We start from the raw sequence: 23,969 nt of genomic DNA on the forward strand, positions 1-23,969 counted from the left end.
GAAAGTATGACAAACCATTGCTTGAAGAGTACACATGTTCATTTCTTTTCTTTTCAGAAAAATATCTGTAATGGTTCCACCTGTGTTGCTGGAGGCAGTGTGCCTCTGAAAATTAGCTTCTGGGACTCACTGCTCGCAGGTTTCCCATAGGTGCATGGTTGGCCACTATGAGAATAGGACATGGGATTAGATGGACCATTTGCCTGGTGCAGCAGGGCTTTTCTTAACTTCTTACATTGTTCTTTGGTCAATAGGTTTTGCAGGGTTTTTCTCAATGCAATGCAGGAATAACATGGTATCACTGTATAGTTTACCTGAACTTATACATGTGACTGTCCACTGCCACAAGGGGGCTCATTATTTTAAGGACAGAGAGGCAATTCAATAAAATAGTGTTGAGGACAGAATATGACAAAGTTAATTGACAGTGGAGTGTGCAGAAGAGGCAACATTATTGCAACTCAGGAAAGAATTTGCCGACAAAATGGGGTCTGACAATCCGGCAGAAGGATCAAGAGGTGAGAGTGGAAGAATGAAACACAGGGAACAAATAAAATATGTAGCAAGAAGAAGAAAAAAGGGTGATGCACGAGGAAATATGTGCACAGTTGTATGTATGCTGTGAGTTTACAGCAGCACAAATAAGCCACAGAATGTGGTTTGGTCTGTAGATTTCAGCATTCTGATCTTTTCAGTTTTATTAAAAAAAGATTACGTTTCCAGACCTTGTGTTTGCAAAGACATGGTAAACTGTAAGTAGTTTAAAACTGTTTTAACATTGTTTTTTAATTGCTGCAACCCATGCCTGGACCTTAGGGTGAAGAGTGGGTTATTATTACTATTACTATTGTGTCTGCCACACCTGGTGAAATATCAGCAATCCAAAGAGTAGCCATGGGATGTGGGTGGTGCTGTGGTCTAAACCACTGAGCATAGGGTTTGCCGATCGGAAGGTTGGCAGTTCGAATCCCCGCGATGGGGTGAGCTCCCATTGCTCAGTCCCTGCTCCTGCCAACCTAGCAGTTCAAAAGCACGTCAAAGTGCAAGTAGATAAATAGGTACCGTTCCGGCAGGAAGGTAAACGGCATTTCCGTGCGCTGCTCTGGTTCGCCAGAAGTGGCTTAGTCATGCTGGCCACATGACCTGGAAGCTGTACGCTGGCTCCCTTGGCCAGTAAAGATGAGTGCCGCAACCCCAGAGTCGTCCGCAACTGGACCTAACGGTCAGGGGTCCCTTTACTGAAAGAGTAGCCTTTTGGATTTCCAGCACTAGGGGTGGAGATTCAGTCACCTTTTATCTTCCCCATATTCAGATTGAAACATTAAGAGTGATTACATATAAAATCAATTTTTTTAATAGTATGCAACTATTTTTGCAAATTGTTGGTGTTTTAAATTGTACATCACTATGGGTGCTTTGAGGAAGGAAGTTTAAACTTTTGCTTGCTTACTTGTATTTACATACTCTGAAAATAATTGTGACAGGAATAATAGTGATTATTTCTGCTGCTGCTGCTGCTGCTATTTTTCCCCATTGTGATTTTTCTATTATTTTTACAGTGGTGTATGTTCCTTGAGTGGCATGGCAAGTGATAAACACAGTCCATATTGTGGACATTGTTTATGCCACAAAGACACAGTTATACATGTGCCTTATGATCTTGAGCAGGACTGACCAACTTCTTTTGCCCAGGGAGGTCAGAAGCCAGTCAAGTTGTGACGGGGCTAGACCCTCTGGCCACGAAGTTCCACTTCACACTTGTGTCCACTGGCCAGAAGAGTCCTCTTAGCAATCAATGTGAGGAAGCACAAGAAGCTTCAGGGATTAAAGCAGACATTTCTGGGACATTTGGGGTTGACAACTACTGACAACTTTGGAGAGAAGCTTGAGAGTGTCACTGTGTTTTGCCAGGCTAGCAATTCTCTAAGGCTCAACCCTGTCTCACTAGTTTTGCCTCTGAGACCTCTGCTATATCACAGAAACCTGTTGGGTATTATGCCATGGTGCTCAGCACTGCTGCATTACATAGCATCCTGTTTTTGACCTGTAGCAATTCAAATGCCCTTGAAATGTGAAGCATTGTTGTGCGGGAGAGTGGGTAATCTTGTAATCCACCCCCTTAAAAAAGTTGTATGAGTGCTTTGACAGATCAGTGAATAAGCTTTCACATATCTACAGTAAATATCCCTCAAAAACGGTTCCATAATTGTTGAGAGCATGAGATGGAGTTACGTTTGTTACTTAGTATGGAGCTATGGGCATTCCCTAATAGGTGGTCATGACAATAGCCAGACCAAAATGTCTATTGCAGAAGAAGCACTGATTGCATTGCTGATGTGTAGTTCTGCTTTCCCCAGGGTATAAGCACTCTCTCTCTCTCTCTCTCTCTCTCTCTCTCTCTCTCTCTCCTTTGAAAGCATGCAAAACAAGCAAGACCTTTCTGTTTAAAGAGACTTTGTGAATCAAGGCTGGGATGTATCTCCTATCCCTGGTTGTGGGATGTGTCTGAAAAACTATAGGCAGGAATTGAACATTGGGCTAAGGTGAACGTTCTGTCCACACAAGCAATTCAGCTTGCCTGGCAGAATGTTGTTATTATTTATTTTATTTATTAAATTTCTATACCACTCTTCATCTAAGGATCACAGGGTGCTTAAGGCACCAGGCGAGCCTACCTGGGGAGAGCATTCCACAAGTGGGGAGCCACCATAGAAATAACCCGTTCTCATGTTGCTATCCTCCAGACCTCTCGCAGAGGAGGCTCACGAAAAAGGGCCACAGATGATCACAGGGCTTGGTCTGGTTCATAGGGGGACAGGCAGTCCTTGAGAATGTTATCCTTCCGCCCCCTCCCCCCCGTGTGTTGCTCTGGGGGTTCTGAGCCAATTTCAAGGTAGGGGACACAGGGAGAGAAGGGAGGGGGGAAAGCCCTACTGCGCTTGCAGAAATCCTTGCACAGGCTTCTGCTAGTGCGACTCATTAGTTGTATCAAGCCCTTAATCTATATTACGAACACTTGTTGAGACTTGAGGGGAAATCCTAGTTCCTACCTACTTAAAGGCATGTGCCACGGAAATAAGTGAGATTCATTTCCAAGCAACAGTGTATAGGAGGAATTGATTTGTATGTCCTATTGAATTTAGGGCACTTGCTTTCATGCTAGCACTGTAGGATAAGGGTGCAAGTATTTCACTGCAAACTATATTATGTTATGTTATTTATTTATTTCAATGTTCCTTTCTGCCACAAAGTTATATTCAAGGCAACTCACATGTCATTGAAAAATTAATGAAGTAAAAATATGATAGCAGTACAAACCCAAGAGCAGGAGACACAAACCATATCCGAAAGCAGCAGTAAAAGCAAATCAAAGCAGCACCAACAGTCCACAGATAATAACAAACAATATCCATAACCAAAGACAATGACATTAATAATTATCAGCTACTAATTAATTTAACAGAAACCATTAAGTAAAAGGTCAGGCAAACAGGACAGCCTTTTCCGATACTTGTTACAGTCACGCACCCTGCTGGCTTGATACTCTTTCCAGTGATTCTGGTATTAGTTTGGTACTGGACAGGAGGGTTACCATCAGCTCCTTATTTCAAGGAATGGTATCTTATTTATGAACCTTATGAACTGGTGAGATGCACCATAACTGCAATAAGCAATTTTGATTTAATACATTACACAAAGTATTGTTCATGTCCTGAGGCATGCAATACATCATTTTCTTATGGCCTCACAATCTGTTCTGTATTACGAAGCTCTTCAGGTGGCAACCTAATAGTAATGAAAGTCATGGCAGAAGAAATCCTGAAAAGCATTGATGAACAACAACATTGCCAGTACTTAACTGTATGCAGCAGTAAAGCATGTTATTTTTCACCAATGTTGTTCTGCCAGAGCTAAATCCTTGTTTAGACATGCAACCATTTTTCTACCACAGCAAGAGGAATTTTATGGAGTCACATCTTCATAGTTTCCCCAAAATAATGTTTTAAACTTGTGTCGGCCAACACAAATTCAGCAGTCCCCCAAGTGCATAAGTTCTCAAAGTGCCAAAGTGTTTTATTATGCTCAAAATGTTTTACAAGTTTTGCCTCTGATGAGGGAATTTCCTAATTCTGTAACACATTGGGCATAACAAAATGTTTATGCACTCTGAAAACTTGTTTTCTATCCCCCTCCAGCACATACTTAGCAAACTACATAGTTTAACCTTACAAAACTTGTATTAGCATATGATCTAATCATAGATAGAAGCTATCCACGTGACATGTGAAACAAATAATAATAATACTGTGTAAAATAATAACAATTTTCACAGGAACCCACCTTTATAGCTTGGTTTTATCATGCATTAGTCACTGATTTTTAATACTCAGTAGATGTATTAAGTTATCTCATTTTTTCTGCTCTCAGTCAACAGAATACTCAGCCATGGCATCACTAACTGGTGGATTAGATGATATGAAGGCTAATTTAACAAGCCCTACTTCAGCAGATATAGGAGCCAGTGTTCCAGGTCCACAATCATATCCTATTGTGACAGGTAAGGAAAATTAGATGATCTACCAAGAGCATGTTATTAATGGACATACTGTATGAAATGGCAAGTGGGAGGAGCTTATGGTGATGTAGTAGGAGGTTTTGTCATTCCTTGTTGAAACTGTCTTAGTTTTGATGTTTGATATCTGTAAGGTTTCTTACAGCAGCCCGTGTCCAGTATAGGTTTGCCATATAGTTATTATTTCAAGGAGTGAAATATTTGTTTGTGAGAGGCACCATAACTGCAACATTAATACATATTGGCCAAACTCCTAGGAAAGTCAGCTCAGTGTTACATTAAATATTTTCTGGGAGATCAAATTCTATGGGTAGTGGCTAAATTTTTACCAGTGGCAGTGGAGGGATACTTTTTGGGACTTCAATTGTTACTGTGTACATTGTGTTTGTTTTTACTATTATTACTGGTCTATTGAATGTATTAAAATGATGATGGTGAACAAGAGGAGTATAGCCTAAAAAGCCTTACAAATTTTCTGACATATGCTATTTTCTTATGGTCTCCTTATTTTGGAGCTTGGCAACTCTACTCTTTGAACGATTGATGGGAGAGGCCTTGTTCTGTATTCCCTTGATTTGGTGCTTGAAGTGGGTTTTGGCGAGGGTGGGATGCCATCTAATTTACTTTCAGGCAGACCTAAAAGGACTCCACTTCTTTTCAGTGGGTTTAATTGACTCTGGCCTAATTTGAAGCGAAACCGTCCCAGTTAATTTGGGTGAGGGCAGGGCTGGATTTAGATGAAGAGATGCCCTAGGCTACTCCACTTGTGAGGCCCCTCCCAATCCCTCACCCTCACGACTAGAAGAAAATGGAAGAGTGTTATAAACGATGGGTATTTAAAATTCTGCAGTTCACAATTTCTCCTCTAAAGGACATCAGAAAACCCCATCAAAATTTGTTTGTCTAAGTTTGTCACTTTCAATGTACAGAATGCTCAGTGTGGACAACCTCTCTGGAGACATTGTGGCCCTTAATTCATTTTTAATTCTTTTGGGTCTTGAAAAACTCCTCTCTCCCAATCAGTTAGTGACCATAAAACTAAGAAATAGCTGCAAAACTGCTTCCACATTAGGAAAGGTCATCTGAATTTTTTCCTTGTATATAATTTGATAAAGGTCTGTACCAGACAAAGAGTGCTCTGCTGTAAGCCCATGGCTTTGTCTCACGTACAGGTGAAAGTGCAAAAGTTCATCAATAGGTTTCAGGTATGCTTCCATCTTCTGGGTATGCTTCCATCAACAGTTCAACACCTTGCTGAATTTCTTGCTTAGATGCTATCAGAATAGCAAGAATGGAAAAACAATTGTGCAACATCACTGCACACAGTACTTCTTTTTAAATTGGCTTCAAGTGCATCTAATATAGGAATAAAGGATTTTATCTTAAACTTATCTCTTGAAGAAATTGCATCTAAGGCATCAGGGGCACTTCTGTCATTTCTTTGCCGTTTCCCCACTCTTTGTCTCCTTGTTTTGTAGTTAACAAGGTGGCTTTTGCTTCTTTCTCAAGCTCATCAAAATCTGCTCTTTAAAAAATCCAGAAGTGAACTATACAAACTTGCCCAAGAACTCAATAACAGGGTTGATTTCTGAAGGGCTTTGCTGACCTTGTGAAAATGACCTAGCACACAGATTTATATCTCTAAGATTCTGCAGATTTTGGCTGTGAACTAGGGCCCCACATTTCCCCCCCAAGTTGGGCCCTAGAGTTTCAAATTGGGCCCCACTAGCTGGTCCAGAGTCTCACAGTTGCTTGGCCCGAGTTGCCCTGCCCTCACATGAATGAAGCCTTGGGTTTGCAATTTTGGGAGAAAGGAGACTGCCCTCTGGGGGGTGGGCAGGCTGGGGAGGCCCCCTAGATTTAGAAGCCCTAGGCTTCAGCCTACTTAACCTATACATAAATCCGGCACTGGGTGAGGGCTTCTCCTTTGCAATCACAATATCAAATGACCTGCTCCGCTTTTGCCAATAGTTGAAGACTTTCCTGTCCTCAAGAGCATTACATGATCATGTTGATGACTGGCTTATTGGATTATGCTGATCATTAGAAACTGTTTCATTCCTAGTTCCCACATCTATAGCATGTTTAAACTTATATATAACAGTATTTGAATACCTGTTGTAGAAAATCAATCAGTAAATTATTTTATAAATAAATAAATTACACTACACACTGAGTTCAAGGGTTTCAGGCCTGCAGTTTGTATAGATGAATAGCTTTTGGAGACTTATATGAGAAATGCCTTTTCATCCTACCTCTCACCTAAATACATACAGTACAAGCAGCAAAGATTTGCTTTGCTTTTATGCCGGAAGTCCAGAATAGATGAAGAAGATGAGGATTTAATTAGCTATGTTTTATGCTGGTTTATTTCAGTGCTTGAGCAATGAGGACCATGGGGGTGAGTTGTGGGGAGGGGAGGATAGTTAAGGGTTGCCTGTCCCAGGCAGATAATGAGCTAGAAACAGCTCTGGGCATGGAGATATACCTTTTCTTTCTTACTTGTGATCCACATTTAGTGTGATGAGATTGCGTTTATTTTTAAAGCGATGCTTGAAATCCTTTTGGGGTCAAAGAGGTTTGTATTTGGATACTATGTAGAACTGGAGACTAGTGCTTACTTTATAGACAAATGGATACAATGTAATTGGCACATTAATTAGCTGAAATGTTAATAAAGACTTGATTGATTGAGAAGAGGCAAACAATAAGTCTTAAGTAATCACAAACCTTTATGCTATACAAAGTCCAGAATAAATTATGCCTCTCTCCACACCACTGCTGTTCTTTCTCCCCCGCCCCTTTCTGACTCATGACACCTTAATTCTGTTTGTATTTGGCTTTTTTGTTTGTTATTATTTTTGTTTGTTATGAGTTTTTTTTTGGGGGGGTAGGCTGTATGCCAAGAGCCTTCAAATCTCTGGATCCAGCAAGTGTTAAAATCTATTCCTGGAACAGCCAGACTAGCTTCCTAGTGAGGTAATAGGCCATTGAGGAAACAAAGGAAGTGGCTCATTGCCAGAGAACAAATGGGTGGGCCCTCTCCCCCAACTCGCATGTAGTTAGAAAAACAAAGTTGGGAGCTGAGTTTTAGTGGGTCTAACTGTGACTAACTGACACCTGTAAACTAAATTGTTATCATCATTACTTATATGATAATGCACATAGGAATGAAAAGATCTTCCCCTTTTGGTTATGTTAGTTTCTCATTTTACTAATTTTAAATTCAGTCCTCCACATTTCTGCAGCAATTTGTGGTTGTTGTTTTTATTTTTTTTTAATCCTCATGAAAATTCAGTGTTTTAATGTGAATTTCTCCTTAAGAAACACATTTTTGGAAGCATTTCCCCTGAATATACTGAATTTTTGTATGTTATTTTCACTACTATATAATTTTTGGTGCACAGTTTCTACTAATATATACAATTTGGTAAACAATGTTTGGCTGGAGAACTGCAGTGCAAAATTCGGATAGGTGTGGATTTTGAAGGATGGCTATATTTTAGTTTTCCTATTTATTCTGAAAGTGTGTATTTGATAGTTTCACCTTTAAACGTGAATTGAATTGAATTTCTTCCCCCCATCCCTAAATGCACCAAGAGATTCTGTGCTGTTGGTGGTGACAATGGTGGCTCTCCTTGTCTGTGACCACCTCTGGCAGTGATTGGCTCAGCTGTCTCTCTATAATGGAGCAGTTGTATGGCAGTAACTGACTAGCTGCTTGCCAGTCAAAATGAAGTTGGCACAGAAGGGCCTCTGGCAATCATTGGCTAAGCTGCTTTGATCTGGGAAGGGCTGGGCAGGGAGATCTTTTAGCAGAGGAAGTGGTAAAGGAAATGGGGTTTAAGGAAAGCTAGACTGGACTGGAAGATGGGATGCTACAGGTGAATGATGGCAGGAGATTAAGAGGGAAAAGAAAGCTGGAAGAGGAAATGGGAGCAGGAACAGTAGAGGAAGGCAAGATCTAGTAAGCCTCTGGGTATGTAGAAATCATTACCCTATTTTTGCCCCATTGCGCTCCTAAACTGAAAGGTATTCAGCCACCCCAAGCTCTCTATTAACAGGGAAATAAACATTGCAGCAATATTAATACTACTCTGAAAAGTGTTTTTGTCTCAATGTGCCACAGTTCAGTGAGCGTCTTTTATGGTTAAGATCAAGAAAAAACATAATTACCTTAGTATTATTATTAAATGAATGTAAATCAATATTCAACATATTATGCTGTTGCTTATGTTAGTGAGCTACTCTTGGTTATAATACTCTACCTTAAAAATATACTAGAAATAAAAAGAAGCCTCGAAAAGGGCAAATAAATTAGGGTTGCCACCTTTCCCAGAGGGGAATAAAAATCTGTCAGTGCTCATTTGCATATGATTTATTTAAGCACATGCACATTATAAAAAAATCAATTGATTAGAATTGTCTGGGTGACAAAAAATAGTCACTTGAAAAGGAGACATCTACCCCCACCCTGGCAAGAAAGAAAGAAAGAAAGAAAGAAAGAAAGAAAGAAAATTACTCATCCTTTAAAATAATAATAAAAATTATAAATAGTTAGTGGCATAGAAAGCCTTCAGTTAGATGGAAAATGTTTAGCTTGGAAAGCTAATAAGCAAGCAAGTGAGCAAGTGAGCAAGCAAGCAAGCAAGCAAGCACCATTATAATATACAGAAAGTGCTAAATTGCTTTTATTTCCTTTAAGCACATGTAGTTCAATCATATGAATGTTTGCTCAGATGCAATCCTCAGGTAAGCGTGCACCAAACTGCACTATTAAGAGGAAAAGTTGTAATCCTCTGTAGTGGGTTGTGCACAATCATCTAGTGCAATTGTCTTCAACTGGTGAGTTAGAAGAGCATTGACACCAGGTTTGTGGGGGCTGCAATCCACTTTCTCTCTATTACAACCACACACCCCCACTTCTACTCTGCTGTGCTCTCTTCCCTTCAGCGCTGTCCTGGTTGCTTCATTCTTGCCTTTCCCCTTCTATTATTCCTTTATCTCGCTCCCCTACTTTCCCCATTCTCGCTCCCCTACTTTCCCCATTCTCTTTCTCCTTCCGTAAGCTTGCCAGACAGGAAAGTCCTACCTATCTCCTTTTTTCTTTCTATCTCTCATTTTCTGTGAACTCTAGTGCCTGGTGGTAGGTATCTTTCTTGCAATGAATTATTGGCACTACTGTTTGTTAAGGGTTGCTGGGAATTGTAACTCTGTGAGGGGTAAACTACAATGCCCAGAATTATTGGGGGGGGGATGTGCTTCGAATATGCTTTGTAGTATGCCTTAGTCTGAATGTGCAAGGCATTTTCAGAGTTGTTAAATGATAAGATCCTCAGGGGCACTTAGTATACCTTTAGTTATGCCTTAACTTTTAAGAGAGCTTGAGTTCGCACCCTTATTTGTAAATTTAAAACATATTGTTTGACTATGGAGATTCTAGTAAAAAAAAGAGTAAAGAAAAGAAAATAGCATAGAGCACAAGTAAGATGTATAACAGAACCGAACTTTGTGAAAATCTGAAATTTCCTATCTTGGGCTATTTGGAGTTAGCAAGGCTAGCAAGAATACTGTATCTTTCAAAAATCACAAACCTATATGTTACAACATCTTCATTTTGTGTGGGAGACCCAAAAGTAGTGTTGTGCTTAAAAAAAGAAAGAATTGTAAATGGCACCAGAAGTCATTGACTGAATAGAGGAAGTAGTTCTGTTTCATGAAAATAAAACCGCTGAATTCCTTAGTGTTCCACGATTCAACACCCAGCAGGATATTAATGTGCAAAATGCTTAAAAGCCCCCATATTCTGGAATGAAGAGAGTTTGAGAAATGGGTTTTATTGTGGCCAAGAAAACTAATCTGGTTCTTTTGATAGGGCTGAGATCTGCAGTTCAAGCTTCAGCAGTTTTTATGAGAATGTCTAGGGACAGAGCTTGGCTTCCATTCACAAACTGACCTACGTCTAGTTTGTATTGTGAGTCCTGAGTTCTTAAGCCAACTCATAAAATAGTTTAATCAATGCAAAATAGGCTGAGAACCATGCAGATAAGAGAATTATGGCCACAGTGTTTCATTGTTCTTGTTTTCAAGCCTTTGGCTGAAGTAGGAAAGCAGCATTGAGAAATAATAATGTAAAAGATCCTCCGTGCAGCTGTGGTGTCAGTCTGAGGTTTGCATTTCCTAGCAGATTTGCAGATCTGATCTGTAGTAATATCATTTGAATGGGGGGTGGGGGGGGAGTACTGTTTAGACATTGGCATTCACATCAGCATGTCCATAAAAATGGGCCTAAATTATGGTAAAAGGAAATTTTGATGACACTTTTCTATACTGCTTCATCCACCAACTTGCTTGTGGTTATGGACCACTGGCTGAACATCTGATTAGAGAACTAGTTGATTTCTCTCCATCGTTTTTATGCCACATTAAATATTAAGTTAAAAAAAACCTCGCTCTTACTGCCTGCTGCCACGGTTCATAAGCGTGCTCTCCATTTGCAAGCCAATGACATGTGCCCAGCTCATTACTGCTGTAGTCAGCATTTCCTGAGCAGCCCCTGATTGTTACTAATTACCTGCAGATGCATTTTCTCTGCTCTGCTGTGCTGACTTCAGCTTGGTCGCTATCACTTTGAGAGGACAAAGTGGCACTGAAATTGACACCTTTGCTCGCCTCTCCAATAAGGCACAGAGGGCAGATTGACAAATCCACAGGCAACTCTGACTGCAGCTGGTTGGAGAGTCACTTTGCATTAGCAGTGCCCAGAAATGAGTGGATGAGAGTGCTAAGCGACCTAGCAAAAAGGAACTATATGAGAATATTTCACTTCAGCGGGATCAGATGTGAACTGTACAACACACAATTCCAAATGGCATAACTGCTTTGTGGGTATGCCTTTAGAGACTGTTCAGACTGACAAACCAGGTCACTTAGTTCTTCAAGGGCATTTGAAGATTTGAAAAATATCTCTTTCCCCAACATGCTATCGCTATAACTTGCTGTGTTACGTTTAGTAGCCTTCTTGGATGAGTGGCTGAGCCAATCCACACAATGATCTAGTCAGTATAGTCTCATGTTTTTTCCTGCACTGCATCACTTCAGAGTGTAGGTAGGGGAATCATATGTTTGAATACATGCAGGTTATCATAAATACATGCAACTTCCACCAAAGCCACTCCTGAAATGCAAGCAATACTCAGACATGGCTTCCAATGAAATACATAAAGCAGTGAAGGAAAATTTGGGAGATTAATGATGCATACGTGGAAAATGGTTGAATGAGCACATGAGCCTCTTGGGATCTCAGCCATAAAATGAGAAAAGTCTGTTTTCTAGAGAAGATACTTGCAGGGCAAATATCTAGAAGTGAATCCAGAAGCTGTGAACCTTTCAGGGGAACAAACTTGGTATTCTTTTAGGCATTACTGTCCAAAGAGGGAACTTAGACAGAGCAGGGCTGGAGCTGAGAGATTGACCCATTTACAACTAACCTCCGCGGTGGGGAGGGAGCCTTGATACACAGTGCTCCCCATTGAAGAAGTTTATCAGAAACTTGTGTGTGTGCACGCGCAGGTGGGGGGGAGGATAAATGGGCACCACCCCTTCAGCCCTGTTCTACTCATGCTCCCTTATCAAGTGATGTCACTTGAAGGGGGCTCCTGTGTTTCCATATTAAAAAGGTAAAGGGACCCCTGACCATTAGGTCCAGTCGTGGCTGACTCTGGGGTTGCGGTGCTCATCTCAATTTACTGGCCGAGGGAGCTGGCGTACAGCTTCCGGGTCTTGTGGCCAACATGACTAAGCCGCTTCTGGCGAACTAGAGCAGCACACGGAAACGCCGCTTACCTTCCCGCCGGAGCAGTACCTATTTATCTACTTGCACTTTGACATGCTTTCAAACTGCTAGGTTGGCAGGAGCAGGGACCGAGCAATGGGAGCTCACCCCGTTGCAGGGATTCGAACTGCCAACCTTCTGATCAGCAAGTCCTAGGCTCTGTGGTTTAACCCACAGCACCACCCGCGTCCCTTGTTTCCATATTACATCTTCATTAATAATAAATGTGTTTGCATGCACACAGACACCTTTTAAAAACAGTGAAATAACTGTTATCTTTGCCAACATTGTATTTTATTGATTTGCCCCCAACCTTTCAAGTGCCCATGAAAAGGTCCTGGCTCTCTTGTTGTCATCTGTGTCTGCACCCTCAGAGAGATATAGAGAAATGAAGAGAGGATCACAATCTTATGATTCTTCTTCAGCTGCAGCAGTGAAGTTACTGCTCACTTTGTATTCATAGTGCCAGGGATTTGAATAAGGAACCTCACATGGGATTGAACTGGGACCCAGTCTTGGTACCAGCATCTTCTTTAAGCAAAGCAGAGGAGTGTTGCCATGTGCAACACTGGCCGCGGTTATCCCTGTGATTGACAAGAAGTATAAAGCCTTTGGATTAGCTGGGCCTGCTACAAATTCCAGAAGTCCTTGCTGGGCCAACAGAATAGTGGCTTCTGCCTGCTGAACTTCAGTCAGCCTGCTCCAGACCAGACCCCCCAGCTGATCTGGGGTGGTGGGTCACAAGTGTCAGAACAGTGATTACACAATAGGTCTAGATTGTGCTATGGTTGCCTGCAGCCCCACACCCTGGCCATAATGGAAAGCATTCCTACTCACTATGACAGGCTTTGACCCACCATAGGGGCCAGCTTGTGTGGGTGATTGGGGTGTATGTGACATTGCACATGTGCCATCAGGAGGGGCTGGAGCCAGGCTTTGGGAAGGTGGAAAGAGGGCTCTAGGACCCCGTTGGAGCACCACACCTCCCTCCCTAAGCCAGGCGGAAGCTTCCCGGGCTTTGGGAAGGAGGTGCCAGGCTTCTGACAGGATGTTGGAACCCTCCTGCCTCCTTCCCAAAGGTCTGTGCTTTTGGGACATCAGGGGAGCCCAGTCCCTTCCCGAGAAATAGAAGGGCCAAAAGGAGCACCTAGAAGTCATGACCCTGGCACCCACCGCAACACACATGCCTAAATGCACAGAGAAAGAGGAGCGGGCATAAAGCTGGGAGTAAAGTCCCCTTGAAAAATGTCATATCAAACCACAGAGGGGGAGGAATGGCTGGATGTCAGTCATGTTGTATTACCTTCTATGGGCTTTATGAGGAGGACCCAGTCACCTATAATATTTCATTCACAACTTCAGTTTAAACTGAAGTACAGTAAGGGCACTGCCCCTGGCTGAAATGCGTTCGCCCTCTCATATAGCAACACGTGCTCTGTGTATTAATTCTGCTTCACAGGGGCTTTTGTAAAGCATGCTGAGATAATGCGTGGGAATACTACAAAGCAACATAACTGGGGGTAGTTGTTTTGTTATTAATTTTCTGAACCCCCTTCCCCTTTTTTGGAAATTGGTGTTGATTTTAATAATCTTCAATTAAAAATATTTGAAGGAGGCTGGTTTTAGTGAGAAAGTATGCTATTTGGGTAAAAAGATAAACAATTTCATATTATAGTACACTCCATTGAATTCTGAGCAGACAGGATCTCTAAGGACTTCTAGGTGAATGCCATCCACCTCTGGTGACCAGATACTGACATAACATTGTATCATAGGTGAAATTTATACTACTTTCTATATGCAAGTCTACATGAGTAATGGGATGCAGGTGGCGCTGTGGTCTAAACCACTGAGCCTAGGGCTTGCTGATGGGAAGGTCAGAGGTTCAAATCTCCACGATGGCGTGAGCTCCCGTTGCTCGGGCATTTCCGTGCGCTGCTCTGGTTTTGCCAGAAGCGGCTTAGTCATGCTGGCCATATGACCCGGAAAAACCGTCTGCGGACAAACGTTGGGTCCCTTGGCCAGTAAAGCGAGATGAGTGCTGCAACCCCAGAGTTGTTCACGACTGGACTTAACTGCCAGGAGTCCTTTACCTTTACCTTACAAATAAGATTTATCAGAATAACCATAATATATTTTGCAGTATGCTTAGTAATATGATATCTAAGAGGCAAATGTAAACAATTCATGTGTATCCTTGTAACTAGTGAAGCAGAAGTCATGTTCAGATGCAAAAAATAAAATAAAAAAAAATGCCTGCAAGCTACAGAGTAAAGCAAATCTAGAACTGCTGGAGTTTATCAAGCAGGAAGCTACCCAGACAACCAGCAAAGGCTGTGAAATAACAAACATTTAAAAAGAATGGTTAAGGAAGGCAGGGGAATGAAAGAGAAGCTACATGAATCCATTTTATTATAAAATATGCTGGAGAGGTACCCGTGTTTAAACTATTTATGAAAGTACATCTGAATCTGGTTTCTGGCTTCATATTATAATGTTACTGCCTTGGTCATATTGGTGGATTATGTTCACTACCAATAAGAGTGGGAGCTGGCAAAGAGAGAACGACCTTGCAATGCTGATTCTTCTTTGATATCATGAACTATAGCGTCCTTCTATGCAGCTTGGCAGCATTGGAGATGGCATGTTGCAATGCTTCCATTCCTACCTGTCAAGGATGCAGAAAAGTATGCTTGGCTAGAATTGTTCCCCCCTGTAGGAGCTGTCCTGCAAGGTGCCACAAATGTTTGATCTTACCCCACATGCTGTTTAATATCTATGTGAAGCTGCTGTGAGAGGTCATTTTGGAGTTCGCTGTCATCAATATGCTGATGAAATCCAATTATCTCTCTCCATTTCTATCTCTGATTTCTAATATTATAAGGCAAAACTTTCTGTGTGCTTATGTACAGTTGAAGAAGTAACATGCTATCACTCTCCTCTCTTAAAACGCCAAACTGTCTAATTCATTAGTTGGCCGTGCTTGGGGGAGATTGTGTCATCTGATTTTTTAAAGTACATCTACCCACCCTTCCCACCTCTTCAAGATAGCTTACAAATACTGTGACAAGACCACCTTATCCTTTTCTTCCAATTTGATAATCGCTTACATGGAAAACATATAACATGATATGCTTTAAACCCCCAAGGTGCTTATGTGAGAGGTTGCTGGCCAACTCCAGGCACTCTTGCATGAAACTGATTGAGATCCATTTCACTTGGGTTTCAGGCCTGGTTCTGGAATAGAAACTGGCCTCATTGGCCAGTGGAATGACCTTTGCTGATTGGGGAGAGTACAGCTCTGTTCATTCTCTTGGACCTCTTGGTGGCTTTCAGTACTATTGACAATGGTGTCCTTCTGCGTGGGTGATCCAAGCTGAATGTTGGAGGTACAGTTTTGCAGTGCTTTCACTCCTATCTTGAGCACCAGTTTTAGAAGATGGTGCTGGGGAATCCATGGCAGTTATGCTTTGGGGTCCCATAGGGTTCTTTTCTATTACTCCTGACCAGGTGAGATGTGTGTGTGCAAACCTCTGGAGCACACAGTAACTGGCTGTAAGTGGATGGCTAAACACTTCAAGGATAAAGTTGCTTGGCTCCACAGTGATTTAGATGCTGCTATTGTGACAATATCACCTGAAGTGTCTGATTTAACATTGAGCCCGATGTTCTGAGATCATTTCCAGTTGATGTGGCCTGAGGATGTGGACAGGATACTTACAGTGATGTACTTGACCACCTGCTCCATAGATTCTTGTTCACCCTGGCTTATTAAAGCTAGTTGGGTGGGGGGAACGACTGAATGGGCCAAGGGTGTGGTAAATGCATCCTTGCATAATGGAGTGGTGCCCATTGGCCTTAAAGAGGCAGTGCATCCACTCCTCAAAAAGCCCACCCTAGACACAATGGAGTGTAACAACTATAGACTGGTCACCAGCACCCCTTTGTTTGCAGAGGTAGTGAAGAGGGTGGTTGTGGAGCAACTGCAGAAGAGACTACAATCTTGGTCCAGACCTGGCTTTGGAACTGAATCAGCCTTGGTCGCCCTAATGGATGACGTTTATTGTGTGAGGGACAAGGGCAGTGTGATCCTCTTATTTCTGCTTGATCTCTCAGCAGCTTTTGAGACCATTGACCATGGTATCCTCCTAGAACGACTTAGTGAGTTGGGTATTGGAGGCGCTCTATTACAGTGTTTCTGCTTGTATCTTCAAGGTTGTGTCCAGAGAGTAGCACTTTTTCATGATACAGCGGTGTATAAATATTTTGATGAATAAGAGAAAGAATGAAAGAAAGAAAGAAAGAAAGAAAGAAAGAAAGAAAGAAAGAAAGAAAGAAAGTCCTGCCGTGTGGTAGACTACATCAAAGCAAAACGTGACTTTCACAGAATAGGCTTGTATGTGTTGGTAAAACAATTTATACCACTTGCCTAGGGTAAATGCTTTTTTATTTCTTTCATGGCTTTCACAAACAGGTTCATTCCATATCATCACAGCTGTTCTCTCCCCCCCCCACTTTATCTCTTCTTCATTCTAGTCATGATGAAAGGAGAAGAAAAAAGTTTAACTAACAGATAGTGCTCTGCTCCCTTCAACCCCTCTGGGATTGATGCCAAAGAAGCGACGAAAGGGCCATTTATCATTTAGTTAGACCACCTTATTTGACCTGCCTTTTATGACCTATTTTTGGATGATGATCCAAAATAGCTAAATTCCTTTTGTGTCAAATTGAAAGTGTGGTGTGAAAGTGAAAGGTGGAGGAGAGGGTAGAAGAAAAACAAAAGAGGGAATGAGAAATAACCAAGTTTATTGGTGTTTTCTTTTACATCAAATCTTTTTTGTTTTCAACGTTTAAAATATTAAATTCCTTCTGTTTCCATTTACTCTCACCACAACAGCAATGACCACCAAACAACTGTCTCTATGACCATAGTCTTCAAAGTATATTGGGTTGAAAGAGCCAAGAATAGGAAAAGAAAAGAGAATGTAGGGGATGGAACAGAATGGAGTTTGGGAGCATCTGAGAGGGAGCACTGGGGGCTTGCTTCATACAAGTGTACGATGGGACTCTTTATTTAGCATAGAGGTTCAGCTGTGGAGACCACACTGATCTCACTTTTAAATTGCAGCTTCAGTGGCTGTATTTTATAGCACCAATTGCCATAGCTAAAAAGATTCAAAGAACTAATCACATGTAGTTCTCTACTACCAATGGAACCAAGAAGTTTTGTGTAAATAATGGAGAGTGAGGGAACCATCATAAGCCCGGGGCAGCTGTGCTGATTTACTGGGGAGGCACTTCAGAATTGGTGCAGGCTTGATTCTCTCCGTCTGTCTGACTTCTGTGATAGGCATGCTTTATAAGAGCCTCTCTTGCCTTTGCAAGGAGCCAATGCAAGCTCTCATTAGGGTACCTGAGCAGCTTTATGTGCACTTTTGGGATGGTGGATGCCAGCCAAGCTGATGGACTGGCATGCATTCTTTTTTTTAAAGACCATTGAGTTGTGGAGCCAGTGTGGTGTAGTGGTTAAGAGCGGTAGGCTGGTAATCTGGTGAACCGGGTTCGATTCCCCGTTCCTCCACATGCAGCTGCTGTGTGACCTTGGGCTAGTCACACTTCTCTGAAGTCTCTCAGCCTCACTCACCTCACAGAGTGTTTATTGTGGGGGAGGAAGGGAAAGGAGAACGTTAGCCGCTTTGAGACTCCTTCAGGTAGTGATAAAGCGGGATATCAAATCCAAACTCTTCTTCTTCTGGTGGACAGTGATTGATGCAATGGGATATTTCCATAACTTGCTATCTGGTTTATGCTAATTTTAATTATAAAACATATGGTGATAAAATCTTAAGGAGGAATAATGAAGCAAACCTTTTTATTTTAAAGAAAGGTAGCAGCCTAAAAGATAGCCCAGGTTTATTACAATCTATATTGTAGAGAAACCTTTTACAACCACACTGTTTTTTTGGGGAAAAGTTGCTCTGTTACAGCCACCTTCTCCCCCCCCCCCACAGTCGGAGGCAGTATGCAGTTGCTCAGAATCAAAAGTGGGGAGATTTGTTCTTACATTGGTTTACCACTGTGAGAACAGGACGCTGGACCAGGTGGGTCTTTGGTCTGATCCAGCAGGGCTCGTCTCACATTCTTAGTTTGGTTGCCAAACTAGATGTGATGTTAAATGTGTGATATCAAAAGATGTGTCTATGTAATTACGGTATTATTATTATTATTCATTTCATTTCTATACCGCTTTATATTTTAAAGAAAAATCTCAAAGTGGTTTACAGCATATTAAAACATCAACAAAACAATCCAGAATCAAACATTTCTGAAGAAAGTCAAATATAGAGTATACAGTCAAAGCACCATAATTAACAGAAAACTAAAATATTATCTTAGAAATTTCAAAATAAAACATTACAAAGGAAGTCAACTACAGAATACATATTTATCACAAACAAAGTTAACAAAAAAACTTAAACATTTCAAAAAAGGAAAATTGCTAAGTAAACTCAAATATAAAAAACACATTTAAAACAGCATAATTAATAAGAGAATAAAATATGATCATAAACATGATACGGCTGTTTGGCAGGCACAAAAAGATGGGGCAAAAGAATCCAATAGTTAGGGTTTGTTGTCAGGCATAGCGGTGTCCCTCCGGACTCCCCAGGCGCCTCTTTAGTAGAGCTGGGTGAGTCTGGGCCCCGCCCCCTAGGCCAGGTGGAAAGGGCCTTGCAGGGAGCGGCCTTCAGCACTTACAGCCAGGCGATAATATTAATAAATCAAACTGAAGCCATAGTTGTGGATGCGGGTAGTGAACCACAATCAAATTCACAGTGTGCAAGGAGGAGGTTAATTATTTCCCCCAGCACTGACATCCCTATGAAATTTGCTCTGTCCCAAATTATTATTGCCCTAAAAAGCAAGCTGCAATGGTGAAAATAGAAGCTTTCCTGCTGGGTCATTAGGATCTTTGCACGGAAGGGAAAGGGTTAGACACCCCTCCCCCTGCATCACAATATCAATCTTGGCCCCCCCCTGTTATTTCATTTTTTTTTTAAAAATAGTCCCATTAATTGCAATCACACAATTAATGTCACATCTAGTTTAGCCCTTAGATGCCTGGTAATTACATAACTTTTTTAAAACGGATAAAAAGGGGGGTGGGGGAAGCCCTTAGCACCAGACACTGAGCTCAGGAATCCTGGACTGGAGAACACACACTTCAGGATTGGACTTGGGTATAGAGGCCATAGCCCCTGGCAGTGAACGCATATACCAAGTTTTGTTCTGAAAAATCAAGGTGCTGAAACCTTCTTGGAATGCTAATACTAAAATTGTAGAAAGGCTTGGGCTGATAATAGCAGATAAACAAACAAAACAGCTATTTCTGTTGGGGCATTTGAATGATACTGAAATATAATCTTGTTGTAATACTGTAGAGTGTTGATCTGCACTATCGTATACAGTTGGGTGTTAGTAGATGCCTTCTCCAAGAAGCAGCACAATACCAGATTTACAGCTCCCTCTCACTGTACTTAATAGATAAAAGTGCAGATGCATTTTCCAATAATCTATTTGTCACTCCAAATGGGGCCTGTCATGTTAAGGACTTGGCAAAGAGGCACATAAACTCTCTTCAAACAGCAGCCAGTTTCAAAAACCAGAAGTGTCATATTTAAGTGTTCTTGTCTCTCCATTAGACAAGAACTAGGTTTCCAGTGTGGGACCTTTGCTGCCTTACTCATACCATTCATGGTAAAACTGCAGCATAGATTCCAAAAACAACAGAGACAGAGCAGGTTCATGGAACACCTGGGCAGAAACAGAATGGTTTTAGCTGAATGCAGCCCACCAGCAAACTGTGTATGGCAGCCTACCTTCTGGTTTTGTTCCCTGCTCCTGGGATTGCAAAAACATGGGTTAGTCAAGCACTTGGGAGGACACAATACATAGCTGCATTCAGCTTGGTGGATCATAAATTGTGAACTGTCAACACAGAATTAGATCTGTGCTTCTGTCTGTCTTTCCTGCCACTGCACTACTGCAACATATGGATGGCTTGATATTTATTGGAGAACACACTAGAAAGGATTTGTCTTGCTCTGACCCACTCCCCACACTTCCCCAAATTGCCATCTCTGATCTTGGCTCAGATTTGTAATTTGTGGACAAAAGCTGATACTGGGGTTGATAAACAATGTCACACATAGCAGACCTTCCAAGTGTCCCTATTTTCTAGGGACAGCTCCAAATTTACAGAAGCCATCTCGGTTTCTGATTTGATCCCAGAACGTCCCGCTTTTCCTTAGGATGACCCTATTTTCATCAGAGAAATGTTGGAGGATATTGAGTTAGGCAACCTCTGAACCAAGGAGATAAGTAACTATACAACCTTTAGAAGATATCTGAAGGGGTTTAAAAATACTACTACTACTACTACTACTACTACTACTACTACTACTGAAATAGGATGTCCCTATTTTCATCAGAAAAATGTTGGAGGGTATGACATAGTCAACTTTCCAGGAGGGAGAACTTAATGTTTATGTAGTCTTGCAGACAGGAAATGACCCCATTTCCATGTTGAGTAAGGTGTTCCTAGCAATCTGCATGAGCTCCATGTCAGGTTCACTCTAGTAACTTATGCAAATAAGTGGTTAACAATTCCTCTGGCCATGACGAATGGAGTAGTATGGTAGCAGAGAACATCTTCTGAGCCTTTAACTACCTGGGTAATTAATGGTTAAACACAGAGTTACGATGAGGTGGTCAATCAGGCAAAGTTATCCTGGGTCACCCCCCCCCCCGAATCTGCAATCCTTTCTAGTGTTCCACCAAGGAAATCTCCTGTCAAGGGCAGAGGGGCCAGGGGACATTCAGGGTGGCCATAGGATGAAGCAATATGAGCTGAGCTGAGCTGAGCAGAGGATAGTAGGCCGCAGAGCCTTTGGCAACCTTGGCCCTGTGTGACTCAAGGTAAATCTGTCTTGTTCCCTGGGGTGGAAATAAAGATAATATAGAGAGAGAAATGGTCTAGCTAATGAAGAAATTAGTGCTGAATGATAGTTTCTGAAATAAAAGAGTAGTACAGCACAAAAGGTTAAAGATTCCATTGTTTCCTTGAAATAAAATTTCTGGACAGAATGGTCTGTACATTTTTTAAAAAACTTAGGCATACAGACGCTGAGTCATTAGAACAATATTTAACAGCTAGTCTAGAGATCAAGAGAACAATAAAAATCTCCTATGATGACAGCAATGAGAGAGGGTTTTTAAAAATAAAATAAAATAAAAACTACCCTGGAAAGTAATAATGGGCAAATTCAATTGCCCAAATAATAACTATGTTCTGCTATGACTTTAATCTGTTAAGAAAGGCAATTTATTGACAACAGAACTAATTACTTTCTGGGGCACACTAAATGAAAGGGCACCTCTGACTAAGTCCTAAGTAACACACTGGGACTGGTTCAAAATTGAGCCACTAAATACTGACCTATCTTATAATTAAAGTTCAACACTTCTATTGGAAGGATCGTATCATAAACCAGCACACTGACATTCTACCTTTTAATGATTTTTAAATGAAGAAATCTAGTTGGATGGAGCTAGAAGATGCAACATTAAACAAACGTCTTCCACAGAAACTGGAGCCACCTTTGGATGAGGCAGCTACAGTTCCTTGGCAGGCAGAACTGTTGCTTAGGGTCCCCATCTTGGAGACTTTAAAAATATTTCATATGAGACTTTAAGGAAGGAATGTAAGGTTTAAATATGTATGATGAGAAATCAAGAAATAAGGCCAGTGTGCTAACAATAAGCAGTTTTGCAGAAGGGGTCATGATGCTCTGTACTATTTATAGCTTCCTGAGGACTGACAGTTCCATGCATAAGTAACCATCTTGACTTCAGACCACTTACTAAGTAGCAGAAATGAATATTTCAGAGTTCAGGCCATAATATGATCAATGCCAGGAGGAGGATAATATTTGACTTTTTATTTGTGTGCCTATTCTGTGAATCTGATATAATGTTAGGATACCTGGCAGGGAATTGTGAGAAAAGTGACCTAAGGCATAAGACTCAGGGTGTAAGTAACAGCACAGGGTTTACACTGGGTTAGCTAGTGTCTTCAAAAGATATTGAAACTCTTATTCCTAATAAAACTGCCCATAGGAGCCAACTCCTTGGGGCCGAGGGGTCTTCACTCCCCCAATAAAATATTTGAGGGGGCTAGGCCCCTCTAGAGTTGATGGGAATTGCCATTCAAATAGTGTGCATGCACCACATCATATGATTGATTATGCGGGGTGGGGTTTACCTGCCCCCCATACTTTATTCAAGTTGGCAACTTTGAAACTGCCTCCTGTTTTGCTGTTTTTGTTGGCTGCCTCCCTCCCTGCACACCAACGTTTGGCCTCAGGGGCAACACACCATATCCTTACTACAAAATAAAAAAAATCCTTCCAGTAGCACCTTAAAGACCAACTAAGTTAGTTCTTGGTATGAGCTTTCGTGTGCATGCACACTTCTTCAGATACACTGAAACAGAAGTTTGAACAAAGACATTGGATTCTTATCTCATTATACACGACTAAGCCATTTTTCACCTTCTCACCCCTTGCCTTTTCCTGGAAGACCTATTGCAGTCGTTAAGAGTCGTCAGCAGGCTCATCTTAGCTATCTGCCAATCTCCCATTCCCACCACCCTTCTGAGTAATACCCCTCTCCACCTTCTCACTATATAGAAGGATCTGGCAACTTCTGTTTCAGTGTATCTGAAGAAGTGTGCATGCACACGAAAGCTCATACCAAGAACTAACTTAGTTGGTCTTTAAGGTGCTACTGGAAGGAATTTTTTTATTTTGACTATGGCAGACCAACACGGCTACCTACCTGTAACTATCCTTACTACATAATTCTTACTGCCAGGTTTCCAAGGCCCTTCAAAGTGTAGCGCAACTGTGGGGATGATATTCATCCCTTTCTCATAGCTGTCAACTTTCAGATTTGAAAATAAGGGATCAGCAGCCTCACCTGTCCCGGGGACAGTCTACGGGATATCTAACTATCCGAGATAGCAGCAGGAAGCAGTGGGAAATGGCACTGGAATAAGGGAATTTCCCACAAAAAAGGGAAGGTTGACAGCTATGCCCTTTCTACACTTCCAAGAGGAGAGCTAGGAACAGTCTCCAGCTCCCTCCCTAGCTCCAAGTTTGGGGCCAGAGAAGGAAGTAAGAGATTATTTTTTAGCTCACACAGTTTTGAAGGTGGAGTGCAAGGTCTGGAACCAGGCACCATTCCTTGCGGGAGGGAACAACAAATTATTGGTTGTCCACAAAAGTTGGACAAAATGTGTTGATCCCTAGTTATATGGGCAGGGACTTGTTGGTTTTGCCTTGCCCCTCTGAAGTGTTCTGAGTGCCTTGGAGTTGCAGTGGCCAAATTAGCCCCTGCCAAATAAGATTCAGAGATTAAAAAAGGCTTGTCAGTTCAGCCCTACTGTACTTTTCCAGTTTCAAACTGCCTGTGGTGATGTGCAAAGCACAAAGAAGAAAA

The 23,969-nt window shown here is 41.6% G+C and overlaps 1 protein-coding gene across 3 annotated transcripts in view; it reads left to right on the plus strand.

Moving 5' to 3' along the window:
* PAX5 (paired box 5) overlaps positions 1-23,969 on the plus strand; it is a 229,625-nt gene that overhangs the window by 122,354 nt on the left and 83,302 nt on the right. For all 3 annotated transcript variants that reach the window (XM_081176730.1, XM_081176732.1, XM_081176731.1), the window contains one exon: positions 4,429-4,558. In XM_081176730.1, coding sequence (XP_081032856.1) covers positions 4,429-4,558 — 130 coding nt within the window. The remainder of the gene's footprint in view (positions 1-4,428; positions 4,559-23,969) is intronic.

This window comes from Podarcis bocagei (genome assembly GCF_964188305.1).
Source record: "Podarcis bocagei genome assembly, chromosome: 17".
Lineage (NCBI taxonomy): Eukaryota > Metazoa > Chordata > Lepidosauria > Squamata > Lacertidae > Podarcis > Podarcis bocagei.